The sequence below is a fragment of the Coptis chinensis genome, unplaced genomic scaffold (genome assembly GCF_015680905.1).
Source record: "Coptis chinensis isolate HL-2020 unplaced genomic scaffold, ASM1568090v1 utg2290_pilon_pilon, whole genome shotgun sequence".
Classification (NCBI taxonomy): Eukaryota; Viridiplantae; Streptophyta; class Magnoliopsida; order Ranunculales; family Ranunculaceae; genus Coptis; species Coptis chinensis.
Window position 1 is genome coordinate 88,939 of NW_028238124.1, and position 16,857 is coordinate 105,795.

The 16,857-nt window shown below is 35.5% G+C and overlaps 1 protein-coding gene across 1 annotated transcript; it reads left to right on the plus strand.

The window, feature by feature from the left end:
* Positions 1–13,045: 13,045 nt before the first annotated feature.
* Positions 13,046–14,655, plus strand: LOC147473580 (transcription factor CPC-like). Its single transcript, XM_086587273.1, has 3 exons — positions 13,046–13,278; positions 13,425–13,512; positions 14,380–14,655. The coding sequence occupies exons 1-3, from the start codon at positions 13,224–13,226 to the stop codon at positions 14,507–14,509; spliced, it is 273 nt and encodes a 90-aa protein (XP_086443399.1). The 5' UTR covers positions 13,046–13,223; the 3' UTR covers positions 14,510–14,655.
* The last annotated feature ends 2,202 nt before the right edge of the window (positions 14,656–16,857 follow it).

Below are 16,857 nucleotides of genomic sequence, written 5' to 3' on the forward strand. Positions count from 1 at the left end.
TGCAAACCCTAAAATATATTTTGAGGTGATTGACTGTATTTGTTAAAACTGTATTTGTTTTTCTGAATTCGATGTCACCCCCAAGTGATTGACTATATATCGGCATCAAGGAATTGAATTTATATTGGCAATTCGATATATCTTAACCAAGGCTCGTAGATATTCAATACCAAACTTCCGACATACCCTTCATCATAATCATCAAATTCACCATTTACGTATATAACCAAGACTCCAAGAGTTACCATCACAGTACTAAAATCAAATCTCAAGAAACCATCGTCTCAAGCTTATTTATTAAATACCTTATCATTATTATCAAACCCAACATTCATTATCACCGTAGCAGAAACTGAACTTGACCCTATAATGAATGTTGGGTTTGATAAGAAGACGTGGAAAACGTAGACTCGAAATGGAAGAAGAATAAAAGAAAAAAAATCTTGTGTTCGATGCACAGACAACGCCAACGTGGGTGTTTGGATTTCATTTTTTTCAAAAAATCAGTTTTTCTCAAATACGAAGGAAAAAGTATTTATTCTAAAAACAATTTTTAAATAAATATATTTAGTTGAGATTTTTTTTAAAAGCAATTTTTAAATAAATATGTTTGGTTGAGATTTTTTTTTTAAAAGCTATTTTATCGGCATTTTTCACTAATGGGCAGTCCATATACTTTTGGAGCTGGATGAAAAAGTGAGAAGAACAAACTATTTTTTAACTTGGAAAACAAGTTTTTGTTATTTATCATAAAACATATTTTTCGGACCAATAAATATTTTTTGGTTGAAAAACTACTTTCTACCAAAATAAAGACCAAACATGCTTATTTTTTCAAAAGACGTTTTTTCACTAATAAATATTTATTGACAATAAATAAATAGGATCCAAACACCCCCTAAAATTTAATTGAGTTTTCTTATTGATCAATAATGAAGTTTTACAATCTCTCAATTCCTCTCTCTCTCCTCAAATGTGAAAAATAGAAATGAAATGTGGAAATGAATTTCCCTCTTTTTCTTCTGCATTTCCGGTCCTTTTATAGTTGTTCCGCATGGGCTTCATCCAATAGTTTTGTGCCATGTATCCATATTTTTTTCCTTATCTTCTACTAACTTATATTATATATATATATATATATATATATATATATATATATATATATATATATATATATATATATATATATCGACTCTATAGCTGATATTGCATTAGTTAAATAATGGTGAATATAGGTATATACGATATTTGGCCACCACATACAGTATCTAAAATATTGGCGGATGGATATGGCCATTCTTGTTAACCACTTTCCCCCTCGTGGCAAAAAAATTTGCACTACAAATATAAAGAAATGAAATAAATAAGTAGGCATGACTTGTGCATGTTAGAGTTAATATTTTTTTTATTTATCTCTATCACCTTTGTCTTAGTAATCATGGATTATCATTATATATTTTGGTTCTGAATATATCTTTGTACTTTTTTCTTCCATTAACCTTTCCATGCCTCATATAATATCTCAAATTCTCTTTTCCAAATATTTTTATTGTACTTATTCCCCACCTAATCGCTTCTCTTGTTTTCTTATATCTACATCAAATTGTCCAAATTACTGTTGTTTGTTAGTCCTTCCTAAATTATATTATACTAGTATTTAGCCTGAGCCTACGACACTGTTTAAAGTAGGCCCAAAAAAATCGCAACCCACCAGACTTTAAAGCCCAGTCCACCCGACAATAAAAGCCCAACCAGGCAGTCTTTGTTGACCAAATCAGCAAGGATCTAGTACTCTTGTGCCCAAATAACCCCCCCCCCCCCCCAAAAAAAATCCTTTGGATCCACCACGTCATAAGCTGCAAGAGAAAATTTGAGCTGTCAGATGGGGGGCCTACAGGCCCCACATTGCTCTTCCTTATAGAATAGATTGTTCTAACATTTTTTTGCTTGGTAAAATTTTGCCTAGTTCTAACAGAAAAACATTACATTTTCCATAAAGAAAATCCTTGGATAGATATAGGAAATTCGGAATGACATATAGAAATTAAGTTGTTTTGGTTTAGTAGTTTTCTAGTACGCAATGCTTTAATTTCTGCTTGAGTTGTCGTCCACTTAAATATGAGTTTAATTACTATTAGGTGGCCTAAATTATAATTAGGCCTGTGATAGTTCTAAAATTTTGGTTGGAAAAATAACTTAAGCCTAATTAAGTATATGTTAAGAAAAAGTGGTTGTAACGAACTATAAATTAAATCTTTGGAAATATCAAACTGTTGAGGTGAAATCATTGTAAAAATTAGCTTTAATTTTACAGGAGTAAATTAAAGTATAGAAAATGCAATAAGTGCAGTGTTTTATATTATTATATTACCCCCCTCCTCCTTCTAGATGAGCCAATTAGGATTACCCCCCTCCCCCCTCCAAGTACAAAAAAATAAAAATAAATAAATAAATAAATAATCAAATCAAATCAATTTGGGTTGACCGTGTTTTTTTTTTTGTGTGTGAATATGGGGGCTTAATTTCCTATCTAGTGGGGGTGGGGGGAATCCTAATTGGGGGTGGGGGTAACACTAACTAACCGTTGTTTTTTTTCCATATCTAGGGCAAGCCATATGCATGACTACTATAGAATAATACATGTATGTAGGATTAATCCTACTTCGTGATTATGAACGGAATCTCCGAACTCTATAAAATATTTCAATTTTTTAAGAAAATAAAATAATGATGCAAATGTAGAAAAATTCGAATCCCAAATTTAGAATTGTGGTTTTTGGATATCTCAGAATTTTAGCAATTTTGAAATCCCAAAGTATGGTATTACTCGATAAGTCCATAACTATTTGAACATTTGTTCTGGTTATCGAAGAAAAATATCAAAATTAGTTCCACGAGCTGAGGTTATGTGACAACTAAAAATCCAGTAAGCATAGATGTACTTCATCTGCAGTTGAAATGAAATTTACAAGATAATAACAACAATACTAAGAAATATAATTATACGTTAAGTTCAAGCCTGAGAGTCCGACACGCTTGGAATTTGAAGAAGTGCCACACCCTCTTTCAATCCGGCCTCGGTCAACAAAATATTATCGATTGAAGTAAGTGTATTATATTGGCAAAACAATATATGTCATAGACACCCCTTGCACATAAAGTTTTGGGCTATTTAGGAATGACCCCACATTATTAGTTGCATGAAAAAGCATTACCATTAGATTTTGCAACTGGTTGGGTGTATTACCATTATAATCATTTGTTTGCATTGTCTGAAACAAAAGTGGGAGAGAATAGGATTAGTATGTTAAGTAAAGTGTTAAAGTTTGATAACTTTTTCTGCGTTCCTGCTTCTGGACTTCGAGGTGGTCTTGCTCTTTTCTGGAGAATGGGAGTCAATCTTGAAGTGCTAGGAGCTACGACAAACCAAATAACTAGTAAGCTAACTGACTAGCTATCACAGTATTAATCCTTGATTTTTCAGTTTTGTGTATGGAAAATCTAATACTAATCTTAGGCATAGGTTTGGGTCTGAGATTAGAGAGAGTGCCCCTTTTATACATGATCCCTGGATTCTTTTTGGGGATTTTAATGCAATAAGATCTCTTGATGAAAAAATAGGGGGTCGGTCTTGTTTTCAATAATTGCATGTTTGATTTCAATAATCTTATTAATGATTTGGGTCTGATTGATCTGGGGTATAAGGGACCTAAGTTTACCTGGAATAATAATATGAAGGTTAAAGATAACATTCTTGAGAGGCTAGACTGTGCTCTAGCCACTACTGACTGGTTGGATCTATTTCCTGCTATGATAGTTAAGAATGTGGTCAATGCTACCTCAGACCATCTGTCTTTGATGATTAATCTTAAACCCAAGATGGATACTGCTGCTAAGCCTTTCAGATTCTATGATATGTGGCTGAGAGATGCTTCATGTAAGCCTGTTATTGATCAGGCTTGGAAGGTTGTTACACATCATGACCTCCCTGATTGGAGAGTGGTTCATAGGCTAAAATATACTGAGCACAGTCTTAAAATTTGGAATAAAAAAGTGTTTGGTAATATTTTTCATAACATCAAAAAAACCCAAAAAGATCTTGATAGAGTTCTCCATAAACCTTTCTCTTCTCAGAATCATGAAAAAGCTAAGATGCTTAAAGTCAGGTTGTTTGACTGGTATAACAAAGAGGAAGTTTTCTAGAAACAAAAGTCAAGCCAACATTGGATAAAGGAAGGGGTAGGAATACTAAGTTCTTTCCACTGTGTATAGGAGAAGAAAAAATAACATAAATAAGATAAGAGATAATTAGGGTTTATGGAAGGAAGGTAGACAGGAAGTGGGGCTAGCTGTTAAAGAGTATTTTGATGATATATATGCTTCTGATAATCCTGCTAGTAATGATAGTATCTTTAATTTGTTCTCTCATTGCATAACTGATAGAGAAAATGAGATTCTTATAGCTTGTCCCTCTGAGGAGGATATTTGGCATGTGGTAAAAAAGATGGGCTCTGAAAGCCCCTAGACCTGATGGTTTTCATGATACTTTATACCAACAATGCTGGGATGTTGTTGGCCCTTCTATTATTGACTGTGTTAGAAATTTCTTTGATAAAGGTTGCATGAACTCTAGTTTCAATGAAATTTTTATTGCTTTAATTCCTAAAGTTTCTAATCCTGATCACATGTCTAAGTTTAGACCTATTAGTTTATGTAACTTCTGCTTTAAGATTATTACTAAGATCCTTGCTAATAGACTTAAGACACATATAAATAAGATAGTCTTCCCTTGTCAAGGAGCCTTCATAAAAGGTAGGAGTATAGGAGATAATATTGGGCTTGTAAGTGAAATCTTTCATAATATGAAAAATATGAAAACAAAAAAAGGGTTTGTAGCTTTAAAAATGGATATGGCCAAAGCCTATGATAGGGTTGAATGGTCCTTTATAGATAATCTTTTCCATAAGCTGGGGTTCAGTGTTAAGTGGAGACTCCTCATCTCCCAATGCCTCTCTATTGTTTCTGTCACGCCCCGAGACCCAATACACATCCCAAGGACGAGGAGTGAATCTCGAGGCCGACACCCTCCCAATTCTACCGAAATTTCGGCAGAGTTTCCTTTGTTTAATCGACGTTCGTAAACCCTAAAACCTGTCATAAACCTGTCATAACCTGGAAATCTTAAACTACAACCTTCCAACAACCATATATATACAAACCAACCTTCTAAACAACATCACATCCCATCCACCAACTATGTAAGTGTAACTGCTACTTAAATACATCAAATATTACATCAAAATGAGCGGAGCTCTATATATATACAACCAAAATGACTAAACTATCTCTATACATCCAAAAGTATGAACTTGACTCTGTCCTCGTCAAGCATAAGGAAATCCTCCCAAATCACCATAACCGTCATCACTAGGGTTAGGGAAAACCTCCTTCGAATCCGCTCGCCCCGAAATGTTAGGTAGGATGAGCAAACAACTATGCCCAAAGAGAAACGCACATAACCAATAAATAGTCTACTTATAGAAAACATTTAAAACATGGTTTCTATAATAGTATTCAAATATTGTGACTATGTATATATACATCACTAACTAGCGTAAATCATCTCGACATGCTTCATTGATATTCAAAATAGAGTTTTCACAATCATCATACAACTATTGTGGCCACGATCCTATTAGAATGGTGGCGGCACGACCGGGTACTCCCCCAAATACAGTAATCTCGGTTCAAGACTTTCCAAAGTGAACCATGCACCGTTGTTTTCCCCGATTTTACCGGCAGGGAGGTGAAATGCCGTTGTTGTGTTCGTACACACAAAATCCCCAAAGCTTTTAGGGCTCAGGTGGGCCCTATGACCACGACCCCCATACGGGCTGTCACCTAACTTACGGTGGCCAACCGTTCGACGACTGCAGACTACTCAGGATCCTCGACACATCCAGAGGGACTAAACTCTCACTCCTCGCGTCTAAACCTCATCGAGGTAGCATGTAACCCCACTCAAGCTAATCACCATACAAATGGACACATACAAGCATGGTTATCTAGAAAAGTAGAAAAGGAATTCCCTGGACTACATCCAAAGATGCATCCCTTTAAATGTGGCCCACCACCTCGAAGGTGTACACCACAGTTGAATCCTAGAAATGAATGCATTGCCTCCTGAAATGCGACAACAGCTTCCTTCTTTATAGAATTCACAATTCCTTTTCTAAATCCCTCGTGATAAACATAGTAATATCTATATATATATACTCATATTACCGATTATTTTCAAATACTCTAGTTACCTATGTAGTTTTTCTTTTAAAATCGTTGATTATGTAGGTGTGAGTTCCCTGGATTTCCCATCCTCGAAAGTAGAACAACCTATGACTCCCAAACGGGCCAGTCATAGTAAATAACAACCGATGATTCCCAAACGGCGAATCATCGTAAATAACACGACCATCCCGAGAACAATCCAGAACCTCGCACCTAGTTACAAACAACTGGGTAATCCTTACCCGCATTACAAAATCCATCTCTCTGTCTCCTTACTGAGACAAGAGACGCGAACCTTTCCCAAAACCAGTTTTTCACTTTTAACCAGAAAACAATCCTTCGCTACCCCCAATTTTACAGAAAACCCATTTCACACGAAAGCTATATATATATATATAGTTTATAGCGAGGAAATACAGTGCAAAACATGAATATCATATATACATGCATGGTTGATACGCAACTATCTATTTCCTAGTTAAACAATTCAAATCATGCATGAAAATAAGCAGGCTATATATTGGTATGTAGGTTCCTACCTTAGCAAGCTCCGTTCTCCTCAAGCCCACTTAACCGAATCAAGCCCACTTAATCAAATTCACTCGAGATCACTCCTATAACATCAGATGTATACGTCGGTCGTTAGAGTTTATCAAACTAACGAGAAAATTCTTATCTACGAACGTCGAAAAGAATCTCGACGCTAAGGATTTGGTTTCGGGTATTTTTTTCCTATAACTACGGTCAACAGAGCTACAAGCCATTTCGGCCACTGTTACTCTGACGGGCTCTACGGCTATTTCGGCCATGGCAGGCCCTCATATCGACGCCAATCCTATCACATCTCAATTCAAATTCCCAATTTCAACTACAACCAATCCCACGCCCTTCGATTCATATTAAATCTCTCGAAATGTACATTAACAGTTATAAATCGACATGAATCTCTCGAACTTCACATTAACAGTTGTAAATCGACATGAATCTCTCGAATTTGAAATGAATAACCAAATTCTTACCAAGTCAGCAGCAAAAATCGCTCCTAGCTCGCTGCTCCACCCAAAAATCGCTCCACTCTATCGCCAACCACAGCTGCTGTCGACATAACAACCACCCCATTCAATTATCTTTCATCCAATACCACTAATTAACTCGAAATCGAGTTTACACTATCGATTTGTAGGCGAAATTCACTAACCTTTCGCGAAAACCCAACGCACTCCAAGAATTTTAGGCTCCACCACTGTTTCCCTCCACTTTAGCTCCTCCAAACTGCCACTGCCGACCTTCAACACCCCCAATACAATCAATTTCAGCATTACACCCTCAAGTAATCGAAATTGAAACTAACTATTTCTTTTAAACGAATTCAAACTCACCTTTCGCCGCGATTTCGCTTCGGTATGCTCGAATTCACTTCTACTCCAACTCTACTGCCGAAATACCATACCCCCGTTCAATATTTCATCAATACATCCCCAACTATCGACGTCGAGTTCAAACTAGTTGTTTGGAACAATTAAACTCATCCGGCAGCGGCGGTACGAAGAAATTCCACTCAATTTGAATCTTCACGCTTGGTTTTAGTGTTACTACGATTAGGTGTGAGGAATTGTTGGTTCTAATCACTGAATTTGAGAGAATTTGAGTTTCTCTCACCTAGGGTTTAAAGGATTGAGAAATTGGGGAAGATGGGTGCGATTTGGGTTGTTTGGTGCAATTTTGGTTTTGGGCTTTTTTTTTTTTTTTTTGCTTGTTATGTTTCATTAAGGCCCAAGCCCACCATGACTAAATTAGGCCTAACGTCATACTTAGACTCCTAACCACTAGCGAATTTTGACTTAGCGTCGTAATTATTTTTCCGGCCCATCCCGCTAAGTTTAATCTTCTATATTCTATCTCACCGCATGCTATAACGATGACCCAATCATGCGTGTAAGCTGTTAACTCGTGCCAGCTTCGAACGCAGAAAACCGCTAACCGACATTTTTGGTCAAATTTTCGTATACGATTTGCTTATCTAACAGGCTTAGGAGTCGGAGTTAAGTTTCCTTAAGTTTTGTACGATGGAAATATAAACCCGACGACCAATTTACATAAATGACCCTAGATTTAATATGAAATTTACAAAAATACCCTTAATAATAATTCAGGACTTTACAGTTTCTTACAGAGTGTTGTTGAATGGCTCTCCTCTTGAGAGTTTTAATCCTGATAGAGGTCTTAGACAGGAAGATCCTCTCTCCCCCTACCTGTTTATTCTTATATCCGAAGCTTTATCCAGGATGATTGCTAAGGCTGAAAGCAATGGGGATATTCATGGCATTAAGATCAGAAGAAATGCCCCTCCTATCACTCATCTTTTATATGCTGATAATCTTATCTTGTTCACTAAAGCCAATTTGGCTGAAAGTTGGAAGCTTAAGAGCATCTTAGAGGAACGAGTACTGTGAAGCTTCGGGACAAAAGATAAACTATGGTAAGCTAGTCCAGTATATATTGTAGCAAAAATGTTCATAGAATGCATAAAATGATTTTGAAAAGATTCTGGAAGATGAGATTTTTTGACAAAAAGGACAAGTATTTGGGGGTCCCTATTTTCCTATCTCATAATAAGAAAGAGGATTTTGATTACTTAGTAGATAAAGTACGTAGTAAGATAAAAGGGTGGAGAGCTAAAGTCCTTAGCCAAGCTGGTAGAAACACTCTCATTCAAACTGTAGCCCAAGCTACTCCTTTATATGCTATGACAAATTACAAGCTACCTAAATCCACATGTAAAAAACTGGATAAAGCCTGCAGACATTTCTGGTGGCATGGTACTGCTGACAGCAAAAGCATCCACACCATTGGGTGGGATGGTATTTGTAAACCCAAAGCCTTGGGAGGCCTAGGGCTGAGAAAAGATGGAGACATGAACAAGACAGTGCTTGCTAAACTGGCTTGGAAAGCTATTAAGGATACCACCTCTATATGGGCTAAAACTTTCTTGGCTGTCTATGGGAAGAATTGGTTTGATAGTAAAGAAGAACCTCCTCCTAGGGCCTCTTGGTTCTAGAAAGGTGTGCATAGAACTGCCAGAGGTATACTTCCAGGGTTAATATGGAGCATTGGAAAGGGGGACAAGGTGAAAGTCATAAAACAACCTTGGATCCTCCTAAACAATGCCTCTATTACTCTGGAAGAGCTGATACCTGACATACCAGACCTTGAGGACCTTAGAGTGAGGGACCTGATGCTTGGGGATGGCTCTGGCGGGGACTATCAAAAGGTGGAGTCTCTTTTCCCACTTGAGATAGTAGCCCTGATAAAACAAGTGGTGATCAGACCCACTAGTCTGGCAAGTGACACTGTCAGATGGGTGAACACAAAAAATGGGCTTTTAGCTGTTAAGTCTGCTTACCAGTTTGTAACAACAGAGGAATGGCAAGGAGGAACCTCCTCTTTGAATTCCAAAAGCATCAAAGCTCTTTGAAAACACAACTTACTGCTAGCACTCAGTTGTTCTTATGGAAAATGTATATGAATATTCTCCCTACAGAAATGTGTTGGTTAGTAAAAACATTAAGGGGGAATATACTTGCCCTTTTTGTTGGTCTGCCCCTGAAAACCCCATATACCTCTTCTTCCAATGTGAATGGATAAAGGTGGTCTGATTTGCCTCTGAGTTGGGGGCTCGAGTTGAAGAAAATGTTGATAAGTCCATAAAGGATTGGCTGGATGTCTTCCTTGACTAGACTCAGACATCAGACCCTGGACTTGCTGAAAAGGGCCTGCTAGTATCTCAAATCTTGCAAGAGATTTGGGAGATAAGAAATAAAGCTAAGTTTGAGGGCAAAAACCCCAACAGAGATAGCCTCTTGAGGAGAGCATATGCTAAGTGGAACAGGAGTCTCAAAGCTTACAGTGAGAATCAGGGAGTGGTTTCTTCTAACTCACCCATCTCTAAGACATGGCTTGATACAAATAACAATTCTATTTTCCCTATAGTGGAAGCTAACACTATTTTAATTTGTTTTGATGTTGCCTATTGTAGGGCTACGAGGGCTGTAGCAGCAGGAGCGAGCCTTGGCTTGGGATGGGGAAGTAATGTTGTTAGGAGCAGCTACTCGACGTTTTGAAGCTGGAAGTGCAGATGAGGCAGAGATAATGGTGGCGTTAGAAGTGGCTGCCAAACTAGCTAGGACCACAGGGAGTTTGTCTTGTCTGTTTGAGGGAGACTGTCGTCAAGTCATTTTGGGTGTACAAAACTTGAGCAATCAGAACTCGATGAATTGGAAGTTAGAACCTATTAGATGTATGATTCAAGGTTTATATCAGCCTTTAGTTTTTTGTCGGTTTAGCTGGATTAGTAAACAGTTTAATGGTGAAGCTCACGAACTTGCTAGGTGGGCTTCCCATAACCAGGATGTGAACTCTTTGCCCACTTTTCTTTTGGACAGTAGCACTGTTCCTTTAATGCTTTGATGAATATAAGATATGTTTATATCGAAAAAAAAAAAACCCCTAACTGGTAGGGTGTATTCCCTAATATTTTTTTAAAATGGGAGGTTACCCCTAACTGTCATCTAATAATGGGGTCAACATTCCTAAATAACCTAAAGAGTTAATTAGTATTACACCCCCACTAGATGAGCCAATTAGGTTTTCACCCCACTAGATGGGAAATTATAGTTGCCCCTCCCACCAATAAAAATACAAAAAAAAAAAAAAAAATCAAATTGGATTGATTGTGTGTTTCTTTTCGTATGTGTGTGTGGGGCCTAATTTCCTATTTAGTGGGGAGAAACCCTAATTAGCTTATCTAGTGGGGGTGTAATACTAATTAGAGAGGGGTTCTAGAGACATATGTAAACAAACTCAAAATCGTTAGAGCATTTATAAGTTTTGGAATAGGCTAATTTTTTTGTAGATATGATTTACTAACTATTATAAACATTGTCACAAATCATCAAAAAAAAAATTTAATTGCCAAATATAGTATAAAAAATGGTGAAAATGAACGGTCTACAATTAGCCAAATTTTGTAAATTGTTAACTATATTTGGCAAGCTAGTTTGGAATTTTTTATTTTTTTTGATTATTTGTGACAATGTTTAGAATAGTTAGGAGATCATATCTACAAAAAATTAGCCTAATCCAAAACTTATAAATGTCTTAACAATTTTGAGTTTTTTTACGTGTTAAGATAAAATATGTCCCTAAACCCCCCTAAACTACTAATTAACCCTAACCCAAAATTATAGAAATTCCATACATAAAGAAACATGTTTCAGCACTTTCTTTGGCCGCTAGCATTTTGGATAAGTATAGGACTAAAGGAGGGCAGTGGTTCCCCTATCTACACATTTAGAGATCTAATTAAGATATCAATTTCCGTTGCAAAGTTCATCGAAAATTCTGTTTTCCAAGTACTTGGAAACATAACAGCCCGACCCAGCACCAAATAACAAATCACAACCTACACCATAGTACAAAATATAGTGAAAAATATCGAGATTTCAACAAAGGATATATAAATATCGCAATAAGTTTAGAGATATATACAATTGTAAATATTTCGATGATATTTTTGATATTTTAGGATATATTGTGATATTTTGAAATATTTTGTTTAGATAATAATTTTATTTAATATTTACTATTATATTTCAAATAAATATAAATAATATATCGTGATATATCAAGAAATATCTACAATATCTACGATATTTTAGATATATCTACGATATTTGCATATGAAACAATATCAAATATCTCCAAAAAGAGAAATATATCCACGATACATATCCATAAATCAGAAATCGATATTTTGTTATATCCTAATATTTTGTACTATGCTATGACTTACACTGGTCTTGTCGGAACTAGGAAGTACTGAAAACTTGGAAGTACTGAAAAAGTGAAAAGTCCCAAAACTATCAAAATTTCAGGTCTATTACTTGTCGGAAAATCAGCAGCTTTTAAATCAATGATTAACCGGTAATAGTCGAAATAAGTCACATGAAAATTTTAAAGCGCTGTACCATTCTCCATAAACACAGAATCTAATATCGTAAATCTACTTGGTTATTTGATTCCAAAAATCAAGAAATCAACAAAATCAGAAATTTTATTTGATTCCAAAATTCAAGTTTGGGCATACGACCTTGTTTTGGTTGTTCAAAATTCAAACTTAATGACGTATGTTTATGCTTTCATTCAAAACTTTGTTCTTTTATTTATGACTTCTAGTTCATTGGTATTCTTTTGGCTAATTTTGGGCACAACACAAATTCCATTTTTTCCCGATATATATCAAATTTCCGATATGAAACTTTATATCTATTTTTACTACTTTTTAAAATTTGTTTTTTAAAATTGTTCAAAATTCAAATATATCCGACATTCAAACGATCTGTATGTTTATGTTTTCATTCAAAACTTGTTCCAGTTTTATTTAATGCAACAAACTAAAAGAGATATACACAATAACACATTAGTGAAGTAAAGAACTAGTACCACTTTGTCTAGTAGGTACAAGTTTTTTAACAGTAGTAGGGGAAAAAAATGGGTGTCAAAGTCGTATAACTCTGTATCGGACTATCGGAGTAATCCGACACATTAAATGACAAAGGCTTTAATTAATTCTCATTTCGAAGTCTTGAAAAATTGAAATTTGAAAGTGCCAAGTTTCTAAAATTGTAAGCACAGCTATAAGATCATAAACAGTAGCTTTTTCAAAGAACCTTAAAACACTGCACAACTACTCGTCAACACCGTTCCTTTTTGTATCCTTGGTTGGTAGCACTTGTAGTTCTAGACTTTTCAACCACACATCCAACTTGAGGAAACTGTTAAATCCAACTTGTTCATTTCTGTAGCTGGCTATATATCCTTAAACAAAAATTGACATCTTCATTCCTTGAATTCTTTTGTTGCTTCCACAAAAAAAAAATATGGATAAACATCGTCGAAAACAACAAAAAATTGCGAAGAAGCAAGAATCTGAAGGTAAGCCTTTTGCAACATATATTATATCTTCTTTTTCTTCCTTTGAAATCCAGTGGGCCATTTTGCTTTGTTCTTTGTTGTTAATATTGTTGTCGTTGAATTTTAATGGGTCATTGCCCATTTTCTTGGGTTTGCTGGTTTGGCAGAGGTTAGTAGCATAGAGTGGGAATTCATAAAGATGAGTGAACAAGAAGAAGACCTGATATATAGAATGCATAAGCTTGTGGGTGACAGGTAAATAATAACTCTACAAATTAAGCTCATACTTCTCGATCAGTTAATAATCCCGTTTGTCTTGACCAGGTTTTCGCCCCATATACTTCTCAATAATAGCCCCGTTTATTTCTTGACCAGGTTTACGTTCCATGTAACTATAGATTGATTTGGAATGCATATTACTCATAACCTAGCTCGTATGTTAGAGAACAAGTACAACAGTCCGTAAATTAGCTATAGAACAAAAATACCATATCCGGCCTAAATATCAGTGTGTATTTTTTTTGCTGGAATCAATATCAGTGTATTGAAAAGCTGAAAACGTTATGGGAAACATCGACATCGTATATGAGTCATTTTTTGTATGATTGTGTAATCCAACCTTGTTAGCTTGTTAACAACTTAGAAAGCGAATTGAAAATTAGCGGTACATTACATATGTCTTATCGCAATAACTTACCATTAATTTATTCAATCATACTGTTGTTAGACATATATTCCTTGGGCGGTTGTCTCTTGACTCTCTTCGTTCAAAATTTTCATTTCATTTCTTCTTTTCCTTTTTGTCTATTTTGTCTTCTCTTCACATAATATAGAATTTGCTATGATAATATATATACCACGGAAAAGGTCATAAAATAATTGTGCAGGGTCGTCTTTCATTAACTTTGAATTTTATGGCTATTTGTGTGTTTTCATATCAATATCACAAATTTCAGACACTTGGATGGACACAAACTCATTACTCATGGCACTACTCCAAGATTGATTTTGTGACATCGTATATGACTGTTTTTTTTTTATATTTCTTGGCAAGAGGCACTTTATAATAGATTGTTTACCTTATTAAGCTGGAGTATTGTGGGATATTTCCTGGTATTTCAGGTGGGATCTAATTGCAGGCCGAATACCAGGAAGGAAACCAGAAGAAATAGAGAGATTTTGGATAATGAAACATGGCGAAGCATTTGCAGAAGAGAGAAAAGAAAAGGGTTTTGATAGCGCAAATTCGTGAAAAAGGTTTTCGTGGCAAAACATCTTTGGACTATTCCAAAGAATTTTGTTTTTTGGCTTTGCTTATGCTGTAAATTGAATTTAGAGTTTAGTGGCGGTTACAAAAATGTAATTTCTTCTCGTCTTTTAAAGAATTTCTCTAAAGAATTTCTTGCGGGGGGTGGGGGGACAAATTAATTAAACTAGTCACAACTCACAAGAAGTGACAGAATACATTCAACCAAGGCGTGATCTTGTGCGGAGTTGCATACTTGCATGGGACATAGGGTACGGTCGATTGTTCCCTACAAAATCATTGTGTGACCACTTCTAAAGTTTTGGTCACGAGTTACCTTAAGTATATATGCTCTTTGTCACATGTAGTTATAGTTATTGGTTCTTACATCTAATTACAATTCCTGCGGTAGTCTCTAATAAAGAGTAAACTTCGTGGGGATGGGATTGTTATATGACTCTAAGAGAACTCTATCAATAAAAGTGGGCTTACAAGATGAGTTAAGTGTTAATTTTAGTAGAGATAGTCTTTCAATAATGAAGATTACAGAATTCCACAAAAATTATCAATTGAATATGATGTTTAATCTCGTCAAAAATTGTTTCACAATCAAAATAATAATAATAATAATAATAATTCAACATCAAGCAGTTCCGCTTTCTTGATCCGAGAAGTGTATTGTTGTAACTGGGCTAGAATACCTCAAAACATTACATTTTTGCTAACAATAACAAAAATAAAAATAAAACAAACTAATTGGCATGGTGTTTCAAAAGATACACCTTAGAGCAAGTCCAATGGGGTGCTATCTATATAGGTTGTTAAATGCCATATAACACCCTAAACACCAAATGACAATTCTAATGGAACTGTTAGAAGAGTATTAAATATGGCTGGTGTATCTAGCAAATTTGTGGTCTTGTCTAACCGCTACTAAAAATAAATTTCGGGAGACAAACAACACAATTTACGTTATATGTGCATATGTGCAGTTAAATTGCATTAGACCATCTATACTGTTCACAGTACTGTTTTTTTTTTACTGTTCACTATAACTAGTGGATGGATGGCACTGCCAATTCTACAAAATGCTAAAAAAAAAAATACTCTTAGACTGGTTTTTTATGTTTTGGCATGTCAAATTTGGCTCGCAAGCTAAAAGCTAAAAATTCTAAAATCTCATGTGCCACCGTTTTAGCAGCACCCCCCCCTTGAACTTGCCACTTAATTTTTTTTTTTTTATATTAAAAAATACAATGAACTTTCAACTTGTTTCAATTGATGCATTCCCGTCAAATTAATGGGATGAAATGTTCATGTTGACAATTGTTAAAAAAAAATGTGCAAATCTCCCTTAACCAAAATTCCATGAGGTGGACTATCATCAACGTTCCGAACTTTCAAATTTTCAAAATTCCAACTAAAATAGATTAAACAAAATAACAATCATCTGCTTCATCTTTTATCCCACCACCATCTCCACCTCCACCTCTTTACCCCACTTCCACATCCTACATCCTTTTTTCGGTTTCTCTTATTTTTCTAATATATTTATTTCTAAATTAGACAAATTTCGGAGTGAAATTCAAACCCGGGAAAATAATCAATATTCTTTCGGAATTAATAGTGAGGTGATGGTTGTAACCATGTTGGTTGATAGTTGTTGCTGATATACTGGCTTCTCCGTTAATTAGGGTGGCAAAGATAATGACAATAATGGCAGGAATGCAAGATAATTAGAGAGGCTCGGTGGCTGGCTGGCTGCAACGAAGATGACATTGCAATGGATGCTGGTATAAGTCGCTGAGATATGATAATGGTGTTTTAGTGGCTAATTGACGTACAGATGGTACTGCAAGCATTTTTAGTAGCTTGATACTGAAGATGACTTTGCTGCATAATATAATATTTAAACTGTGATGGTGGAGATAAAATAATATATTCATAGTGGTCTTAAGAGTATAGTAGTGGTAATTTTTGTTTGTCATAGTAATGGCGATGCTGACTGAGATAATGAGGGGATGTTAATTTCTCTGGCGATTCTGGCAGCACGGTGAGAAAAGCATAAGCACTCCAATCACTCCTTCAAATTTCAGATGTGAATCCCGCTTTCAAACTTGTATCGGTTGTTAATACCCTGTTTTTTTATTTTTTTTATCAGATGTTAATACCCTGTTAATACTAGAAATACTGACATATGTGACACATTCTACAGACTTACAGAGTACATTGATAACCTTTATGAACATTTCCAGATCATACTGGTAGATAACGTACATGAAAATGATCAAAGCAATTTGCAGTTGCAACAAAATCTGGTAACTAAAAGAAAGTGACACCGGCAGTTAGGTTGA

Excerpts from the sequence above, each read along its gene's own strand:
- LOC147473580 (XM_086587273.1), top strand. The coding sequence starts at position 13,224 with ATGGATAAACATCGTCGAAAACAACAAAAAATTGCGAAGAAGCAAGAA. Across the intron at positions 13,279-13,424 it reads GAAGAAGCAAGAATCTGAAG|AGGTTAGTAGCATAGAGTGG; the intron begins GTAAGCCTTTTG and ends CTGGTTTGGCAG. Across the intron at positions 13,513-14,379 it reads CATAAGCTTGTGGGTGACAG|GTGGGATCTAATTGCAGGCC; the intron begins GTAAATAATAAC and ends CTGGTATTTCAG.